The sequence below is a fragment of the Hemicordylus capensis genome, chromosome 1 (assembly GCF_027244095.1).
Source record: "Hemicordylus capensis ecotype Gifberg chromosome 1, rHemCap1.1.pri, whole genome shotgun sequence".
Lineage (NCBI taxonomy): Eukaryota > Metazoa > Chordata > Lepidosauria > Squamata > Cordylidae > Hemicordylus > Hemicordylus capensis.
In genome coordinates this window covers 160,803,458-160,824,527 of record NC_069657.1, presented here as the reverse complement: position 1 = coordinate 160,824,527, position 21,070 = coordinate 160,803,458, and the positions used below count along the sequence as shown (strand labels likewise).

The 21,070-nt window shown below is 44.1% G+C and overlaps 1 protein-coding gene across 3 annotated transcripts in view; it reads left to right on the top strand.

Annotated features, from left to right (window-relative positions):
* ADCY5 (adenylate cyclase 5) overlaps window positions 1-21,070 on the top strand; it is a 356,971-nt gene that overhangs the window by 121,168 nt on the left and 214,733 nt on the right. The window contains exon 1 of one of the 3 annotated variants that reach the window (XM_053244603.1): window positions 6,110-6,192. The exons of 1 other annotated variant lie outside the window; for it this stretch is intronic. In XM_053244603.1, the coding sequence (XP_053100578.1) occupies window positions 6,139-6,192 (54 nt within the window). In that variant the 5' untranslated portion in view covers window positions 6,110-6,138. Of the gene's footprint in view, window positions 1-6,109; window positions 6,193-6,301; window positions 6,338-21,070 lie in introns of those variants that run through there. One more of the 3 variants, XM_053244612.1, reaches the window with a different exon arrangement.

The following is a 21,070-nucleotide window of genomic DNA, read 5'->3' as shown; positions in this document are numbered from 1 at the left end:
CAATGCTTCTGTTTATAATAAATAATTGTATGCATGTGGTTCTTAGCATATACTCTCTTTCACCAACTGCTATTGCAGTTTATATAGCTTAGAGGAGAAAAGAGAAAATAATAGCTATGGAAGTTATCAAAATTATAATTAAAAATTATGGGGGGGGGGTGCAAGAAAAAATTAGGTTAGGAGGATGTTTCTAGTGGAATATATAAAGGTTATACCTGCATTAGAAGACTTGTTGGGTTAGCTGCACATTCCCGGTTCTCAACAACTTGTTTGGTCTGGAGTGCATGCCATAGATTTGGATGAACATCTGATGTACAACCAGTTTCATAAACTGGACTGTCAGTGAGTGTACTGTGGTGTACTCAGGGGTGGAGCAACCACTGAGCGAATGGGTTCAAAGACCCTGGGCTGCCGCCCCTCAGGGTTCACACCTCGTGCCCCAGACATGCCTTTTAAAGGCAGGGAGAGCCACTCCTGGCCATGCTGCATATGCAGCGCTGGCTGATTTAACTTTATTTGGGAGCTAAACAACACCCTGCATCTGACATCAGATGCGGGGGTGCGGCTCAACGCTCCCTGCATCTGATGTCAGAGACAAGGGGCAGGGCTATGGGGCTGCTTTGGCAGAAGAACCTGGGCCACTCCATGGCTGGGTGTACTATTGACATTTGTGCTTGTGTTGTATGTCAAGGGTTTTAGCACCATTGTCATGACACTATTCCTTTTGATAGGATATACACAACTGTGGGAGCAGCCTATATCTACAGCAAGTTTAAAATAAACAAAAGGAAATATGAATGTAGCCTAACAAATCTTGAGTACTCTCTGCTCTGAGATTTGATAATGGCCAAGCACATAACAAATTAACCCAAAAGGAACCGATGAATTAATAAACATATGAGCATATAATACTAGTCAATAAGGTTAGGGACATTATCCATTTGGTGAGCAGGCTGGCAAGTTGTCATAATGTTGGATCCATAATACACACACACATAGACACATATGCACACATGCTTGGAGGGAGGAGGCAAACCATTCAAGGGATGGGACATGTTGGGCAGAACCTATCATCTAGACCAGGGATTCTCAATGTTGGGTCCCCAGATGTTATTGGACTTCAACTCCCATAATCCCCTACCAAAGGCCACTGGGGCTAGGGATTATGGGAGTTGAAGTCCAATAGCATCTGGGGACCCAACATTGAGAATCCTTGGTCTAGACCCTGGGTGTGACCCTGAGTTTCTGGAACCTTCTGCATGAGGAGAACCAGAAGAGCTCAAGCCAGAACTTCCACAACAGCCTGAAGACACAGCCCTGCCTCCATCATCTGACTTGGAGGCATTCGCTAAGGATCTACCTATGTTTGCCGATGGAGCCAGCACTTACAAAATATGGCAAGACTCCTTTTAAGAAACCACTCCTTCCCTAAGGATGGGGCAGTATTAAGTCACTCTGCCTGAACAACAGCCATAAAGGCTGGCAGTCTGCTCTCAAAACCCAGTGGAGCAACATTCCATTAATGTTGCCTTGCCATAGCCAGCTCCTGCAATCCCACTTGGTCTAACTGAGATTCTGACTCAGGCTCTTAGAACTGTCCAGGGACAGTACTGCTCCTGTATCCCTACATTGGCAGAGATCACCCAGCCCAGAGCAAGATACAAGTATTATTTACTGGAAGGAACTTTGGAATTCCAGCATATATACAGGGATTTAGTGCATAGATACAGTTTTAAATATGGTGGTAGTGATTTAAACATTTATTCTCCCTGCCCTGAAAATATGTCTTTAAATACAGTGTATGTATATTCATATAACTTCCACTGGTGGGCTTTAGCATGCCTATCTTAATCCTCATAGTGCCCCTCAATTTTAAAAAACAAAAAACCCTTTAACTTTGCTGGAGAATACTGGGACAGATTGACCATTGGTGTATAGCTACTCTCTTAATCCCCACGTAGAGGACTAATCTACTTCCATCTCATCTGTACATTAAAAAGAAGAAGAGAAAGAAAAACCCTTTGCATGCAATAGATGGTTTTTCTCCTTTAATATTTGTGCCTGATCAAAAAAAAAAGGTGAAATTATCCTATCAGGTATGCCTGTGGAAGGATCTTTGACTTTAGTGGAACTTATGCATGATGCAAAATTGCAGCAAAATTAATTTGCACATTTCTGTTTAGTAGTAGGGGAAACAAGTGAGCCATCATCATGGGAAGAATTCAGTCCTTGATGGGAGGTGACAGTTATTTAGCATCTGTGTATTCAGGATAAAAGTGACATTGATGAATGCATGGCTGAATCTGAGATATGCCTTTTAATTTTGCCACAATAGAGTAGGGGGAAAGTCATTTAGGGAATACAGCAAAGGAAGTAGCTGGCAAGCAGCCGTCCCTTCTGCCTAGTTCCAGTTTCTCAGGGACAGCAAACCTAAGACAAATATAGAAATGCATTAATTGTCCTTGTTATGGAGAAGGATTTGGGTAAAATGAGAATTCATTTGTTTCTTGGTTTTGGACTGCAAAGGGAGGAAAGGAGGGGCGAACCTGAGCATATTTACACATGGGAACCAGCACCACTGGCTACACTCAAGTGTCTAAAAAACAATAGATTGGGTAGTAAGTCCCTGGAGGCAACATTATGTCAATTGCTCTTACTAACTGGGCATTCCCAGTGAATTTCCTGGCTACTTGTTATCAGGGAATTTCAAATGTAACCCTACAGAAAATAATCACACCAGGAATAGCTATGAATTACACCCCTCTCCACCCGGCTTTTTTATGCTTGTTTCCCCGCCCCCCCCAACACACTGGAATTGAAATACATTGTTCAGTGTGGAATAATATAAGCCTCAAAGGTTTAAATGCTAGCCAGCTCTTACAGACTGGTCGTTCAGAGTGGTTTGTACTATGAAAGGCCAGTTCACATGACCACTTGATATCAAGAAGTCTTCCCCCATTTGTTGCTGTTGGGCTCCCCCACCGTTGCCCGATGGAGTGAGCTGCTTACCTGACCATGCAGAGATGGAGGATGGTTCCGGGACCCCCAGCTTCGGCAGCGGCCAGTTTGGCTCTGCCCCCGGCTGCAGGAAGAGCTAGGAAAAGCAGGAGGTGGCCACCTGAGGTTGGACTGAAGCACTGCACTAACATGGGGGGGGGTGGAGTTGTTTATTGGATTATGGGAAATGTTGGTTTTTTATACTCTTCAGGATGAGTGAAATACTAAGGACATAAGAATTGGCTTGCTGACTGAGGCAAAAGGCCCATCTAGATAGCATTTCCTTTTAAAGAGTTAACAAGGATTGCTAAGCCCTGCAGAGCTGATTGTGAGAACTTAGAATTTCCAGGCTATTTTGCTTAAACCACCATGGTTAAAACTCATTGTGGTTAGCTCTTTAACCAGGATCACCATGATTGTGTGAATGCAGTCACAGTAAGGCACACATTAGTGGCATTTCAGCCTGGGGAAAAACCCTCTTTTCAGCTGCCATTTAAAAATAATGTATAAGCATAGATTGAGATGGTTTTTAGAGAAACTGAAGAGAAGGGAATAATTTTGACTTTGAATAACAGGTCTATATATAAAACATGATTCATTTCACCCACCTCTTCAGTGGAATGTAACAGCAATCTAACAGGCTGCTGTAATATCAGGCTAGTGTTTAGGCCAGATAGTGAAGAATTTCATATCTGTTTGAAGCAGGAGAAAAATAGGGTAGGCAGCAGAATATAATGGAGATAATGGACATTTTATTAGCATTTTAGGAGGTTGACACAGTGGTTACCAGTCATTTTAAAGCTGCGAGAATTGCCATTAATAGGTTCATTGGTAGGTATCGGTTTCTTTACACACACAATTTTATTTGAACTCATTGCAAGCATATCTGTTTTATACTGGGTTTATTGTCACGGCTTCCTGAAAGGCAATTGTAGTTTTGTGAAGGTACTGAGAATTCTATGTTCATCCTGGCATCCTGGGCCCAAGAACCAGAGATTCCGGAAGTTTTTTGGGAAAGGGAATAATTGTCAGATGAGTTTAATTGTGCTGTAATGGTTGTAACCCTGAGCTCCTTGTAGTGTGGGATAGAAATGTAATTATTATTATTATTATTAATAATAAGTAATAATACTACAGTTTAGAGATGCCCATGTATGCACAAGGAGCTCTTCACCCTGCATTAAAGGGGTAAGCCTGCATATTCAGTTCTTGTCTCTTCCATTGCTCTTGAAAAAGAGACCCAACCATTACAGAAGCAAGAATCAATTTTATCTTGTTCTTTCTTGGTGCAAAGGACTTTGTTCCTTCATCTAACAGTCAGCACCCTGACACATTTTTGGTTGCAATGAGAAGGGCTCTGCTTGCTTGCTGCTGGAGGAAAGAGATATCTGAGCTTTCTATCCAGCAGCAATCGGCTGGGTGAATCCTTTGATACATCTCAACAGGAAGCAATCTGCATATTGGCACAAGTCAAAAACCAGTAGTTGAAAGATTTTTGGATTTATTTTTTAAAAACTACAGTCCATCAAGACTGTCTCTTTAAAAATTATACACATAAAGGAAGTCTCCTTCCTACTCACTTGTAAGATACTCAGTGCCCTTAAATTAGCCTGCCTTTATTCAGCAGTCAGCTGCGCCCATATTGTATTAACAGTTTCAGAACAAAGATTTCATTGTCATCACTGTTCATGTTCAAAACTCTCCCCACCCTCCCCCCTAATAAAATGTTAGAATTCCAAAGAAAGTAATTATTAGTGAAATCTTTCAGTTGTTTTCTGCTGGATTCAGTTTCTGATATGGAGATCCACATGCTGTTTGGTTTAGTTTTGGATTGTTCTTTGATTGTCTCGTAGTGCCTTTAAGGTACTTTAATGTGTGTGCCCTATAGTTTTGGTTTTTTTAAGTGGGGGAGATGTTTATTAAATCAGTTATTGGTATAATCTCACTTTGCATGTTACTTCACTCTCTAATACAATTTAGGAGATATGTGTGTATGTGTGTGTGTGTGTATTTACATCTTTCCTATGCATACACATTTGCTCTTCCCTCCAAAAGAGGTAGGTGTTTGTCTTTTCTCAATAAATTGTGAATTTTCATGGTTGCTTTCATTTGGCTACACATGGTAACAAATTTCCCCAGGTTATGCAAGGGGAGGTACATTTGAAAGAGCATTGTGGGTTACTCTGGGATGTGTGTGTCTGTGTGTGTGAGAGAGAGAACAAATTAAGACACAAAATTAAGACAGTGTCGGGATAAATAGTTGCACATGTGTAATGGATTAAACTTGAAATTTAATTAAAAGGTTGCATTAATAAAGGAGTGGGGACTAATTAGATAGCCACCTAATGGCATAGTGGGGAAATGACTTGACTAGTAAACCAGAAGTTGCTGGTTCAAATCCCCACTGATATGTTTCCCAGACAATGGGAAACACCTATATTGGGCAGCAGCGATACAAGAAGATGCTGAAAGGCATCATCTCACACTGCGTGAGAGATGGCAATGGTAAACCCCTCCTATATTCTACCAAAGACAAACACATTGCTCTGTGGTCACCAGGAGTTAACACCGACTTGACGGCACACTTTACCTTTTACTAATTGGATACTTGCAGTGACTAGGAAGAGAAATGTCACAAGACTACTGTATATACCAATTGCTCAAAACCTGGTCCTCTTCAGTGTGGGATTGTATGCAAAAATGGCTGGGAATTGGAGTGGAAATAGTAACAGATCCCAAATGCGGTGTTGATAGTGATGTGTGAACTCTCTTTGGCTTGCCTTGATATGCCCTCCAGTTTTTGTAAGCTTTTCCTTTCAAGTGCTTAAGTGCTTACCTTTGAAGTTTTTCACAGAGCTTACAAAAGTAAAGCCAAAGGTAAGTGGATTAAGTGATACCCCACCTTTTTGCTCTCTTACCTTCCACTGGGGTCCAATCAGTAGTAAGGGTGGCAGCAGCAAAGTATCTCTCCTCCCCTGTCAGGGTGTCTAGAAGAAAGCTTTGGCAGCTGTGTCTCAGTTGCAAAGAGCCTGGTAAAAGTAAAACTCTAGGGCTCTGGTCTCTGGAGTCTATTGGACTTTGGAGCCCTTGAGAACTCTTTCTCCCATAGTGCCCTGGCTTCCTGAGTCCAGTTACATTCCAATGGAGGAAGAAGTAGAGGAAGAGAGAAACCTGCTGTTGCTGCTGTGTCACAAGGTACATTTGAAATAAGTAAAGAGAGTGGACAGCAGAGAAAGCAGGGTGCAGGAAGAGTTGGTTGGTAGGCAACAGTGATGGTATGGTATGAATACAATATGAGGCAAATCAAGCTTAGACCCAGATGGTTTACCTCTTGAACAAGGTAAAGTTTTTCAGAAATGGGGAAGTCAATGTTTTGAGCTCCTCCAAGCAGAGTTTTACCCTCATCACTAGATGTGGATTTTGCTCCCTCCTTGTGTACATGTCAACAACAGTTGATCACTTTGCGGGTGGGGAGCAGTTTCATAACTTTTAAGTACTCTTGAATGTGTTCAGTTTTCCCTGGGCATTTTCTGTTTAGAGGGAAGGCAGCTTAACCATACCTTTTGTTAAGGCTGGACTAGATAATGTTTTGTGCTTCCCAGTTTTGAGCCTATATAATTCAAAGCAAATTTGAAAAGGTTCCCCATTATCACAAACATATATGTTTAGTTATACATAATCCTAATTGCAGTGGACTGCTAATTAATGAAGTAGTTTTAAATCATTAAAACGAGTAAAGTTGTTTTGCTTTTCTTGGATAGTATAAATAGCAGAGTTTAAGACTGTTCTCACATTTCTAATTACGGTAGGAGACACATCCTACCCATATTTGGGAGCTGTGTGTGCTTCCAACCCAGCTGCCACTTAGCAGACGATTACTTCTTCCCCCTCTTACCTTGCTTTTTACTCATGGACAATTGGAAAACAGGAACACGCACAGCTCCCAAACTTGGGTTGGAAGCATCTCATAACCCAATTATAACAGTGTGAACCAGCCTATTGTAATAGTGCTTTCACCTGAGATACTCCTAATGTTATGTAACTCCTTCAGGCTAGGCTTTTCTTTTCTCAAAGGTGAGCAAGGAGTTGTTGCCTCTGAAATAAATGAAATCTGCAAAGAGAAATGTCAGTTCATGAAATTCAACTAGAATTTAACAAAAATTAAATATTTTTGCTGAAACTGTAAAACATGTCCAGGAGAATGAGCTCTAGGCTCCTGATTGTTGTCATTATTTGGCTCTTCTGAATGATCCAAGCAATAGTAAAAGCTGTTATTGTTATGATCGGTTAGAGCTTCTGAAAGTGGCCTAAAATCATGAAACTTACAAGAGGAGAGCTGCAAATTATAATTCTGTGTAGTTATATGCATTCAAGTAAAGATAAATACTTTGCTTGTATTTTCCTCTCATTGCCTCTATTCCTCATGAGGTATATTGTATACCTCTGTGTGTGCTTCTTGTGTACCAAATGAATGTCTGCTAATTTTATCCATTTAGCTGGTATGTTCCAGTTTGACATAAAAACAGCCCTGCTGGATCAGGCCCAAAGCAACCTGTTCCCCACAGTGGCCCACCAGATGCCTCTGAGAAGCCCACAGGCAAGAGCTGTGGGCACACCCTCTCTCCTTGTTTTATAATAACACTTTGCTAGTGGGTGCTCATGTTTGAAATTCTGAAAATATTATGATTGGATAAATGATATGCTATGTGGCAAGAAAACACTTGCACTCAGAAATTGCCATAGGAAAGAAGAGTCCTGTTTTTCCTTGTCACTCTTTGGTATGCTCCAATAAGCAGCATTCTGTACCAGCTGTGTTCCTTGTAACAGAGATTTCCAGACTTGTTTACTACAACCCCCATCATCCCCCACCAAAACAAATGGGGAGGCTTGGAGTTGTAGTCAACAACATCTGGGAATTCCAGTTACAGGGAACACTGCACACCAGGCTTTTTTTGTTCTGGATATTTTAATTCCTTGATCAGTGGTGTATTATTCAGTATATTACTAATTGTCCTTAGGAGAATGGGAGACCTGTGCATACTTCCCATTTCCCTGTCCACTCCACCTCCTCCGCTCAGTCAAGGACATTTCCCAGTAAATGTCACAGCTGAGTACCTTCAGTTAGTATCAAAATGTCATCCTCATTTCCATTATCACAAGTAAGGGACATTTATTACACCATGGGTATAAATGTCAAAATGACACAAAGATTTCTAACATTCTTCTTGGGTGCACGGTCTTCCTATCAGTAGTTTACTGAGTTCACCAATTTTCTGGCATCTACTGCATGTATATTATATATAGATGTATGTATATTAAATGTATCTTATTACCCTTAGGGAAGTTGAACTTTTGGAAGTATCTAATTGAACAGCAAAATGCAGAGGATCAAGGACAAATGTAAACTCGCCACAAGCAAACACAGTGCTTTGGACAATACTTTGGACAATACCCCACCCATTATGTGATTGGAATAGGAGTGTGCATGTCTCACTGTCCCTCCCAGTGTGCATCATTGTTTGGGGTCAGTTTGGAGAACTGCCCCATTCAGTTATGCTAAGCAGAATGGTATAACAGGATGTGTATGCTCACTCCTCTCATCACGTGGTGGGCAGGGCCAATGGATGTTATTGTCCAAACTGGCTCATAGGCAAGACTGCTGCTAGGATTTCTATTTCCCAGTGGGGATAATAAGTATCTAATTCAGGCAGCAGCAATATAGGAAGATGCTGAAAGGCATCATCTCATACTGCGTGGGAGATGGAAATGATCAACCTCTCCTGTATTCTACCAAAGCCAACCAAAGGATTCTGTGGTTGCCATGAGTCAACACAGACCCGACGGCACAACTTTACTTTTAATTAGCCCTTGGAACTATATAACACTGTGCTCTAGAGCAGGAAAAAAAATCCCACATGCATGCTGGATCACCAGAGTTTTAAAAACGGGAGGAACTTTAGTGTGTGTTGATTTCTATGCAAAGCGGAAACTGGCTTTTAGGACTCTGATTGTTTGCTTTGTATCTTTGCTGTGCATCATAGAAAGCATCACTGTGCTACTTGGACACAACACATTACTTGAAGAGATGTATAGCCGAGCAAGAGGGCTTCACACTCTCATACATGGAAAAGATTATTATTTTTATTATTATTATTTTTACATTTATATCCCGCTCTTTCTCCAAGGAGCCCAGAGCGGTGTACTACATATTTGAGTTTCTCTTTCACAACAACCCTGTGAAGTAGGTTAGGCTGAGAGAGAAGTGACTGGCCCAGAGTCACCCAGCTAGTTTCATGGCTGAATGGGGATTTGAACTCGGGTCTCCCCAGTCCTGATAACAGCTATTTAAAACTGCTGTAAAATATTTTTCAGGGAAATATGCTTTATAGTCCTTCTCATGAGCCACACATCCAGTGCATTAAACCCACCTGATCAATAAATGTGCACAGGGAAGGTGTCATTGTGTTGGTGGTTCTGATTCCAGTCCATGTTCATTGAACACTGGAACAAGAACAGTGTGCGTGTATGTGTATGTGTGCTCGCACGCATGCACACACAGATCAGGAGCAGAACCTGCTCCCCATCATCACAATATGTATTCACTGAATGCATTGATCATAACGTATGAAAAGGGTCCTGTAGAAAAAGAAAGCAAGGACTGCAGTGCAGCACAAAACAGGTGAAATGTTTTTCTTTCCACATTGAGTGAGATTTTTAATGTACTTGGCCTTACTTTCTAACTGGGAAATGGACTGTGTGACTCTTTCATGAAACGCAGGCATGCAAAACCTTTCTTAAGCGTATTTCCCTGTTGTTGTTGAGATAAAATATCCGCGTACTTGTAAGAAATGTCTGGGTTACCTGGCTGCTTTGGCACCCAGCAGCGAAAAAACTGAATGCAGCACAACAATCTGGGTACATAAGCCTCCTTTCCTGACTGTTTCTGCCTTGCATTGCCGGAATGCCATTGTTTCCTTATATGTTTATTTGATCTTCCAAACATCTTTTAAAAGGAAAAAGCATGTTGTCCTCTGGGTACTGCGCTGCCATGTGTAAGAGTTCTGTTTGCATTCCCACTTCCAGCAGAGCCTAAAGCTACATCTTGATGGCTATGAAATGCTGCGGGAGAGGTTTCAGTTTGCTGCCTGTGCCTCTTTGAATCTTAATGAGTTTCTCAGTCAATTCATTTGCCAAGGCTTTATTTATAGAAGCTTTTATTTGTTGCATGTTGTGGTCAAGTACAGAAGTCTTGACTATTTGTTTTGCCATTTTGTGACCTTCAACTTCCCATCTGTCAATGTCCAGAAGCAACGGAGAGATGCCTCTAAAGACAACAAGAATTCTAGATCTCTAATCCAAGACTCCTTAATATGAATGGATTGCCACTTAACTTTTAGTCACCATATTATACTCTCAGGGTCAAAAAACATGTTGCTCTAAGCACATGAATTGCAAGCACATGCTTATTTTTAACATTAAATAGCCACTGGATCAGGGCCCCCACTAATCAGGACTATGGTAGATGATAGGGGCTTTAAGCATGATCCCCTGTATAGAGATGCTGAACGAGTTGTTGGTTTGAATGCGGTGCCGGTGGGGCAGCGAGCAGGACCATTAAAAATGAGTACAGCAAGTCCTTACCTGCTCACTGCCACTCCATGTAGCTTCCGGTTGTGGCGGCACTCTCCACAACAGCCTCCACATGAGTGTGCGTGCCATGTGCATGGTCAGCATTGTCTTGTGCCAAGTATGGGTTGTTAGGGAGAGCGCCACAGCAGCAGCAGCAGCAGCAAGCTGCATAGAGTGGCGGGTAAACAGATACGGACCTGCTGTACTCAGTTTTAGGAGTCCCGCTCGCTGCCCGCCCCCTGGTGCTGTGCTCATACCGCTGAACCAGTTTGGTGGTAGCATGACCTGGTTCAGCGAACCAGGGCACAAACCTCGGTTTGTGCAGATCTCTATCCCTGTGTGCAATTTCCCAGGGGAAATGATCTCATTGACACCAATGAGAGCTTTCCCCCCTTGGCAGATAGCAAGCACCATGGAGGGGATTTTGAATTGTACCTCAGCAGAAGTGGTTTAAAAACCCTGCTTCCCTCACTATGGTTCCGATCTTCAGGAGGGCCCTGATCCAGTCACTATAAAACACTAAATAAGTGAGGGTGTGCTTAAAGAAAATGTGGTTTGACCCTCATTAAGGTGTCTGAGAGTGCTAAAAAGCTGGCTTTCCCACCACTCTTTTACATGTGTCTACTTGTGGGTGAGCGTGCAGAATTCTGTTCTTTGCTGAGGCTAACTCACAGATGCATCTGTATTGTTGGTGATTACTTATGTGTCACCTTGCATGTGACTGTGTGAGAAGCCTTCATTACAAGTTGGTGAACGGCATAAAAGCTTTATTAACGGCAAAAAGCTTTATCTGAGCTGTGTGACCTGAGCTGTTTCACACATGCAAGTCATCACTTGATATTCAGTAACTGGGTGATTCAACATCCGTGTGCAGACTCGACTTTAATAGTGCATGCAGAGATGAAGGGTAATAGTTGTTCCAGATGATTTAACAGAGTGAAGTGTAATCTTATATATAAGGTACCTGAGCAGTAACTATCCTCAGATGCAGGACTTGGAGGACAATCAAAGTAGTTGTTGTTTGTCAACTAGTATGCCAGCTGTGACCCTACTTGGAGAAGCCGCACCTGGCCTCAGACACCCATGCATTGGTTACATACGAATTGAATTACTGCAATGGGCTCTATGTGAGGCACATTGCCTTTGAAGACGATTCAGAAGCTTCAGCAGGTCCAGAATGCTGCCATGAAAATGCTTGTGGCAGCTAGTTACTTCATGAGTATTACACCCATCCTGCAGTAATTTCACTGGTCGCCAGTATGCTTCCAGGTTTGATTCAAAGTGCTGTTCTGACCTTTAAAGCCCTATTTGGCTTATGCCTGGAGCATCTGTCAAACTACATTTGCCCATGTAAATCTGTCAGATCCCTCCATTCTATTTTACAAGCCCTGCTCTTGCCGTGCCACTAACTCAGATTTGGTTGGCAGGGAATAGGGACAAGGGCTTTTTGGTTGTGCCCCCTCAGCTTTGAAATGTCCTCCCAGCAGTGTTTTGTTGGTTGGATATAAATATTTTAAACAAATAAGACTGGTTTGATGTCATGGGCATGCTGGAAGACTCTGAGGAGGACTGGAGTGCGGGATGGAGGTTACAGCAGAGGAGGAAGGGCAAGGACCAGAAGTTCCAAAGGAGAGTGGGTCCGACGCATGGGGAATTGAAAATGAGTTAGAGCCAGGTTAGGCAGCTCTTGTGGAGGAGGCGTGACCGGTCTCAGCTATGGAGAGGTGTCGGTCCAAGAGACAGCAAGAGTTAAGGAACTGCATGTGTAGAACAACAGGCAAAGCTGTTGACTCAGGAACTCTTAACAGCACCGGGGGTCAGCCTATTTAAGATGACTGCACCACAGCTACCCTGCTGATAGCAATGCAAATTTCCTGTGAGCTAATCAGCTGTGTTCATGTATTGCCGTGACTGTGTTTGGACCCTGGACTATGTTGACCTTGCCCGTGGACTTCGATTTGGACTCTGTTGGATTAATTGGATTTGACTCGGACTGAACCTGATTTGGAGAATTTCTTCCTGTACGACGTTGCTATTATACATCTGCCTCTGCCTGTTTTATGCTCCATCTGGCTAGCCTGACAGATTTATGACATCTGAGTTGGTAAGCAGTATTCCAGACCAGTGCTCTGGGGTAGGGATGTGTATGGAACCAGTTTGGAAGCCCTTTATGGGCCTCCGAACTGGTCCAAAGGACCAGTAGTTCTGCCGGTTGGACGGCAGTGGGGGTGCCGCTTTAAGAGCAGAGGAAGTTGCACTTACCCCCCCACCATTTCCCCCCTGTTGGCATTCTTTTTTTTAAAAGCTAATCGGGGCGGCAGCATACTTCCCTGCCGCCCCATTGGCCAGATATGGCCAGAAGTCCCCAGCGCGTGCAGGCATGTCGGGGATTTACAGCCATATCCGGCCAACAGGGGCAATGGAGTGGCAGGAGGTATGCTGCCGCCCCGATTAGCTTTCCAAAAAAAGGATGCCAGTGGGGGGAAAGCGGCGGGAGGGGTAAGTGCACCCTCCCCCACTCTTAAAGTGGCACTCTTGCCACAGTTGCGTGCACATTCCCACTGGGGCACACAAGAAATAATTGTCAGACTGGACCAGAGGAGGAGGTTTTCAGATACTTAGTTACTCTTTCCTGTTGGTGAGTAATTTGCAGGCTGCACAAGATCCTCTAGATTCATTGGTCCAGTTCTGTTATTCTTCAGAATACATAAAGCATAGCAATACATTTTACAAGAAGTTCTAGTAAGACCTAATCTCCCTACTTTCTTTTCACTATCTCTACAACTGGACTAAATTTGGTTCAAATCGAGGCCCACAAATTAGATCTCTTGTACCTCCAATGTTCATGCATCCACCATCTTGGATTGGGGTGGATGACATCATTATAAACTACAGCATTTAGGTGTCCCTGTGTGTCACTCACTACAACTGTACCAAATTTGGTTCAAATTGGTTAGGCAGTCCTCAAGTTAGTGCACTTGGCCTCAAAAGTTCACCCGCTTGCCATCTTGTATTGGGGTGGATGACATCATCACAAACTACACCATTGTGGCATCCACTTGCACCTCAAATGTTTATGCGTCTGCCCTCTAAAATTGGGATGGATGACATCATCACAAACTATTCCATTGAGGTGTCCCTGTGTATCACTCACTATAACTACCTAATTTGGTTCAATCAGTTTGACAGTCTAGATGTTAGCCCACTTGCGCCTCAAATGTTTATGCATCTGCCATTTGAATTGGGGTGAATGACATCATCACAAAGTACACCATTGGGGCATCCCTATGTGTCCCTACAGCTATAATAAATTTTGTTCAAATCGGTTAGGTGGTTCACAGGTTAGCCCACTTACTAGGGGTGTGCAATTTGGATTTTCAGTGTTTCAATTTGGATCCGAATCGAAACACCCCCGTTCTGTTTTGTATCCGAATCTGGCCCATCCGAATCACTCCCGATTCGATTCGGATCTGAATTCAAATCTGAATCGATTCGGATTAAAAATGGGCCCTGGGGCCAAAAGAGTGGGGTGGGGTGGTAGTGCTTAATGGGTGGAAGCTACCACCCAAATTGCAGAGGGATTGGCCAAAGGGCTGATTTTCGGTGAATTTTTGAAGTTTTAGTGTCTTTGGGGCAGATTGGGGGCATAACGTGGGATCTGGGCCAGAAGAGTGGGGTGGGGTGGTAGTGCCCAATGGGTGGAGGCTACCACCCCAATTTCAGAGTGATTGGGCAGAGGGCTGATTTTTGGTGAATTTCTGAAGTTTATGCGTTTTTAAGGTTTCCCCCCATTAGGTATAATGGAGGGTGTATCGCTTCACGTCGGGGGGAAAGGGGTGGCCTAGACTGGTGTGGGGTTGGTGGTAGTGCAGGGTAGGGGCAAGGAAGATACCTGAATTTTTTCAAAGGATTTGGGCAGAGGGCTGATTTTTGGTGATTTCATTTGTTGGAGTTTTGTTGCTTCTGAGGTGTTCTGAGTGTGGATTCTATGATAGCAAATTAGATTTTCAATGAGACACCATGGATCCACTTTCATTTGCTATCATAGAATCTACACTCAGAACATCTAAGAAACAACAGAACCCTGTACCCCATGGGTTAGAAACCCATGGGGATGGTTGGCACCCTATGTGCACTACACCACCACTCGCTCTGGGCCACCCCAGCACCCCCCAAGTGCACTTATGGGGCTGCTGAAACCTCCATTATCCCTTATGAGAAAAACCTTAAAGACGCGTAAACTTCAACAATTCACCAAAAATCAGCCCTCTGCCCAAATCCTTTGAAAAAAATCTGGTAGCTTCCTTACCCCTATCTTGCACTACCACCAACCCCACACAGCTCTGGGCCACCCCTTTTCCCCTGACGTGAAGCAATATACCCTCCATTATCTCTAATGGGGAAAAACCTTAAAGACGCGTAAACTTCAACAATTCACCAAAAATCAGCCGTTTGCAATTGGAGTGGTAGCCTCCACCCATTGGACACTACCGCCCCACCCCACTCTTCTGCCCCAGATCCCATGTTATGCCCCCAATCTGCCCCAAAGACACTAAAACATCAGAAATTCACCAAAAATCAGCCCTCTGCCCAATCCCTCTGCAATTGGGGTGGTAGCCTCCACCCATTAGGCACTACCACCCCACCCCACCCCACTCTTTTGGCCCCGGGACCAGAAATTCGAGTGGACATCACATCAGACCTTTTTTCATTGAAGTCAATGGGAGGCAAAAAGGTGGGAAATTCAAATTGATGTCATTGCTTAAAATGGAGGGGGAAGAAGAAGGCATTTATCGGCCACAAAATGGAGGGCCGAAACAACAAATATTTCAGATCTGAAACGGGTGATTCGTTTCGGATCCGAATAATTTCAGGGGGCTTCGAGGGTGATTCGGTTCGGATCCGAATCACCCGAAATTGGCTGTTTCAGGTACAGATAGTTGCACATCCCTAACTTACACCTCAAAAGTTTATGCATCCGCCCTCTTGAATCAGGGTGGATGACATCATCACAAATGACGTTGAGGTGTCCCTACAGCTGTACTCAATTTGGTTCATATTGGTCCAGGTGTCGCAAAGTTGATGGGAGGGGGAGACACACACACATGGACACACAGTATGCCGGGTGATATCATAAGCCTACTGGAAAGTCGGCTAAAAAAGAAAAAATGTGTAGCTCCATAACTGCAAACAATGTGTGATGGGGGAAAAAAGTCTTGTGTGATAGGGGGAAAGTCTTCTCTGATGTGATCTGCTCATCAACAAACTTTATTGTTTGTGACAGCTAGTAGAAGAGGGATTATACCGAATAAATTGGGGTTGACCTGGAGGGCACTCAACGAGAAATCTGCATTCTTGTTTTCTGAACTGGAGCTGCTGCTGCAAAGTGGTTCTGTTCATAGCACCCACTCTTACAGATCCCAACTGAAGGCAGTCTGGGACCAAAGGTACCGTTTCACCCTTTTAATTTCCTCTAACCAGCCTTAGTTTTCTTCATCACCACCATTCCCACCCATGTACTGGATTCTGGATTCTTTTTTTAGGAATTTTTGTTTTCATCCTTCAGAGTACTACAATCAATAGGGAAACATAAAATCAATAGAAACAGTGAAGTGTGTCAGTGGCTCACTCTGTCATGTTGAATAATCTCTCTTGTAGCCACTCATGTTGTGCATGGAAAGGAACTTGTTCGTAAACTGTTACTCCCCCAGTGCTAAGGGTGAGAGTCGACTAGTTTAGACTCTGCCTCCTTTTGCACGTGTGAGAGAAACTGTATTGCTTCCACGCTTATTTATTTATTTCAATTACCTTCTGTAGGAAATATTCAAGACTGCAACATTAAAACGATAGCAATATTAATTGCTAATTAACTGTGGAATGCACTCCCTGCTGAGATGTGAGCCTCCCCATCTCTGGCAATTTTCAAAAAAATCTGAAAACCCATCTTTTCGCCCAAGCTTTCTCAGCTTCCTATATTTGGGGGGTTTTAATCTCTGGTTTATTTTTAAATTGTTAAATTGTTTTAAGTTTTTTGCATATGTTTTTAGCTGGTTTTATGTTATTGTTAACAGAGACAAACGTTTGGGGCGGTGTACAAATTTGATAGATTAAATAAATAAATTAAAACAATATAAAGTAAAAGTAAAGTGTACCATCAAGTCGGTGTCAACTCCTGGTGACCACAGAGCCCTGTGGTTGTCTTTGGTAGAATACAGGAGGGGTTTACCATTGCCATCTCAAACATTAAAAGCTCATACATTAAACTAAAATCAGCCTGCACCCAGGCCAATGTATCTTTTGTTCTGTCTCAGATAAACTAAGATACCCAATCTTGCTTTCAGTGAAGTAGTAAATTCTTCCCAGAGTGAGATCTTCTTTTGGTTTAGCCCTGTTGGCTTTTCTTAGGACCAGGCTGAGCAAGCATTTTTAAGGTTTGCAAACTCAGCATAAATTGGCAGTGAGAGAGTGACACAGATCTCAAACATCACGTTTTTGAGCAAAATAGATTAGCAGTGAAAGTGCTGTTGCAGCAATGTCCATTTATATTTTGTAGCTCTTTTGATGGTCGTTAAAAGAATGATATTAAGATGGCTTGCCTATAAGCCACAAATTAATTCTGCCCACAGAATTTCCCGTGTAATAACCTCAAGTGCTTGGCACACTCACTTGAAGTCAGAAGCAAGCTAGTGCACTTCTTGACCTCTTTCGGTGATAGTATTTTTTGTTGTTTGTTTGTCAAATTTGTACACCGCCCCAAAATTTAATCTCTGGGTTTGCTAACAATAATATAAAACAAGTTAAAACATACACAAAAATCTTAAAACAGTTAGGCGGTTCACATGTTAGCCCACTTGAGCCTCAAAAGTTTACACATCTGCCTTCTTGAGTCAGGGTGGATGACATCATCATAGCTATACCGTTGAGATGTCCCTGTATGTCGCTCACTGCAACTTTATCAAATTTGGCTCAAATTGGTTAGTCCACAAATTAGCCTGCTTGTGCTTCAGATGTTAACACGGCCGCCATCTTGAATTTGTGTGGATGATATCATCACACACCATGCTATTAGGTTATCCCTATGTGTCTCTACAGCTGTAGCAAATTTGGTCCAAGTCGGTTAGGTGGTTCACAAGTCAGCACACTTGCGCCACAAAAATGTACACATCCACCATCTTGGATCAGGGTGGATGACATCATCACAAATTACACCAATGAGGTGTCCCAAATGTGTCCCTACAACTGTACCCAATTTGGTTCATATTGGTCCAGGTATTGCGAAGTTGATGGGGTGGGGGCAGGACACACGGACACACACGCAGAATGCTGGGTGATGTCATAAGCCTACTGAAAAGTAGGCTAAAAATGAATAAGATTCATTTTGACAATAGTAAAATCCCAAGGAAACTGTTAAGCTTTTGTGCTTGTATTGTTTCTGATGAAGTAGTTTTCAGTGGAAGCAATTCATACATTCAGTTGTGAGGAACTGAGTTATTACACAGTGGGTGAAATGTTGTGATGTATATGCATGTGTGAATCTTCCCTGATAATAGGCAGTATGAGTGCCAGATGCTGAGGTTGAAGTGGAGGAGATTGCCCTCCATACCTTGCTTGTAAGTTCCTGCATAGCATCTGACTGTCCACTCTCAGAGGCAGAATGCTGGTCTGCAGCCTTTTGTCTGCCCAGCAAGGCAATTTTCATTCCTAAATAAACTGTACTGCTGCAGTTCTCCCAAATCAGCTGGTGACAGCTGTTGCAGATTCTTTTTATTTTAATTTAATAATTGTAGGCACTTATAGTCATGGGTTGCCTAGAAACTATTCTCTCCCTGCCCCCCCCCCCGCCACTAGATTAGAATACTGCAGTGATAAATGTATCTGCCATACAAATTATTTCCCAACATGTCTCCTGGTGAATTTTAAAAGGGTAAAGGCTTGGTGGGACAAATTAAAGGATTGCAGAGTTTGCTTATTCTTCAAACTTGCGAACTTCCCTGAGCCCTGTGGGTGAATAGCTCAGGGATGAACTCTGCAGTTCCATGGAACCAAATAAGCACTCTTCAGAGGCTTTTGTACAATTCAGTCTGAGCTACCTTTTAGTATGTAAGGCTTGGATGAAAAACAAATGAATGCTTTGGATTTTTGTGCAATTAGCGTTCCTCAGCAAAAGGCTCTCCCTCACTGCACATGCAGCATTTGGCTTCTAAATCAAAACTTGTGAAAATTCAACTCATCTAGTTGTTGATACAGAAGCGGTAAGCAATACAGAATGCAGGAGCCTGCTCTTGAAGGGTGGAGGGCATTAAAGCACATTTAGTTGGGGGCGGAGTGAGGTTCCTGGCAACTGGGGGACAAAGTTAGGCAGGGGGCCTCCAGCCCGCCAGAGCCCCAAGCCACGCCCCCTGCATCTGATGTCAGATACAAGGGGGTGTGGCAACCTTACCCCCCACAAGCCTTCCCCTCCCCATCTCTTGAACTCACCATTCAGTGAGTCTTTTGGGAGGGTGGCTGCAGCAGCATCAGTTTGACAGTGTGGATTGGGGCCGGATGTAGGACCACCGCCCTCTGTCCGGGGGCGGTGACGGATCGGGGCCAGATAGCCCTCCGGCGGTTCCTGCATGGCAGTCAGGCCAGGGGGCAGAGCAGCAGCGAAGGGCTGGGAGGGGGAATTGAGGGGGGGAGCACCACACCCACAACAACTCCCGGCAGCCCCCTGGCCCGAAGGTTTGTTCCCCCACAAGGATGTACCCATGTACTCAGTACTTGCTGTTCTCCTGAGACAATTCTGGATGAGCTCTGAAAAACTTGGACTCTACACTAGGACCTCCATTGCAGTTTCAGTGGGGAGAGGAGAGTTTCTTAGCAAGGCTCAAAAATCAGCCCTTGCATATACTTCAAAAGAAAAACTTTATTAATTGTAATAGAACTTCTCTGGGGCATTTCAGAGTATACTGGCCCCAGCACACATGAAGAAGGAGGGGACACACCAAGGGTGCCTCACTCAGACATGCCACAGGACATTCTCCACAGACATGCTGACACCCTCGCAGCTCATCCCTTCATTGTGTGTGGGGGCTATTCATCTGAATGGTCCCCAAATGTGCTCCAAATACTAGTTTTAAGGAATATTTGGAGTGTGTATTTAGGGGCCATTAAAATAAGGATCCCACTTTTGCCTCACAAAACTGTTGTAAATATATTTGTTGTTATTTGGTTAATACAGGAGATCCTTGGTATTCACGCAGGTTCCATTCTCTGCTACTACCACAGATACAGAAATATGAATAACTAGCTTAACCCATGCGGAGCATCTGCGTGCTAGTACCTGATTGTTCCCCTTACCTCCTCCCACAACCACCCTTACCTCAGAGATCTCTCAACCCTCACCTGAGCTGCACTCCTCCTCCTCCTCCTCCTCCTCCTCCTCCATCCTGTTGCTTCAACCCCCCTCACCCTCTTGGTCACTCCTCCATCCCACTCCACCCCCCTTACCCCTCTTGGTTGCGGCTGCAGAGTTGCTGGCACCTATTGGCCAAACTGCAGTCCCCTACCCCCAGACACATGCCACCCTCACCAGAGCTCTGCTCCTGCCCCTCCCCACAGTAACAGCAGCAGCGGTTGACTGGGCCCTTCCTCGTTGCTACCACCGCCATGGCAGCACGTTCCCTTGGGCTGCTGACAGGACCGGGCCTGCCTTTGCCTGCCTGATGCCCTCCACCAATGGCCTCGGTAGCCCCAAACAGCAGCAGTGGTTGACTGGTCCCTTCCTTGCTGCCAATAGGCACGACCAGGGCCACTTGTTCCCCTTAGGCTGCTGACAGACTCGGGCCTGTCCCTCACCCACCCTTCTTTCTCCCATCTTCTATTTCTCTCTCCCCCCCCCCCCTCTTGAGTTAATGGATCTTGTTCATCTTGTCCCCTCATCTAATTCACACAACAGCAGCCTCCATCTCCTGAAGGGGCTCTTTCCTCCCTCACGACCCCTCTCTTTGCAGACCCCTGCCCTCTATATATCCATCCCTCCCTCTCCTCTACAATCAAGAACATCTTCCGACCAGTAACAGTTGCATTCAAAATGACCTTAAACATCACAGGCTCCTCTTCCCTATCTGCATATGGGATCCCCACTGCCTAATCACCATGGTGCCACAGGCTCCTCCCCCATCTGCATATGGAATCCTCACTGCTCAATCAGGTGCTTCTGCTTGCGAACTCTTGCGAGAGTTGCCACACACAGAATTAGCCACAGGTATACCTTAGAGAATTATATATACTAGCCCACCCCACACAGAGCATCTGTGCGCTCTTTGGGGCTGGCGATTACTCTTTCCCTCCACCTTCTGCCCCAGTCTCCACTTCCGGGCCCAGTGCCTCTCCTCCCCACCACCACTTCTACCCCCGCACTTTCTTTCCCCCCTCCTGGGCCTTGCCTCTATTGCTGGGCCAG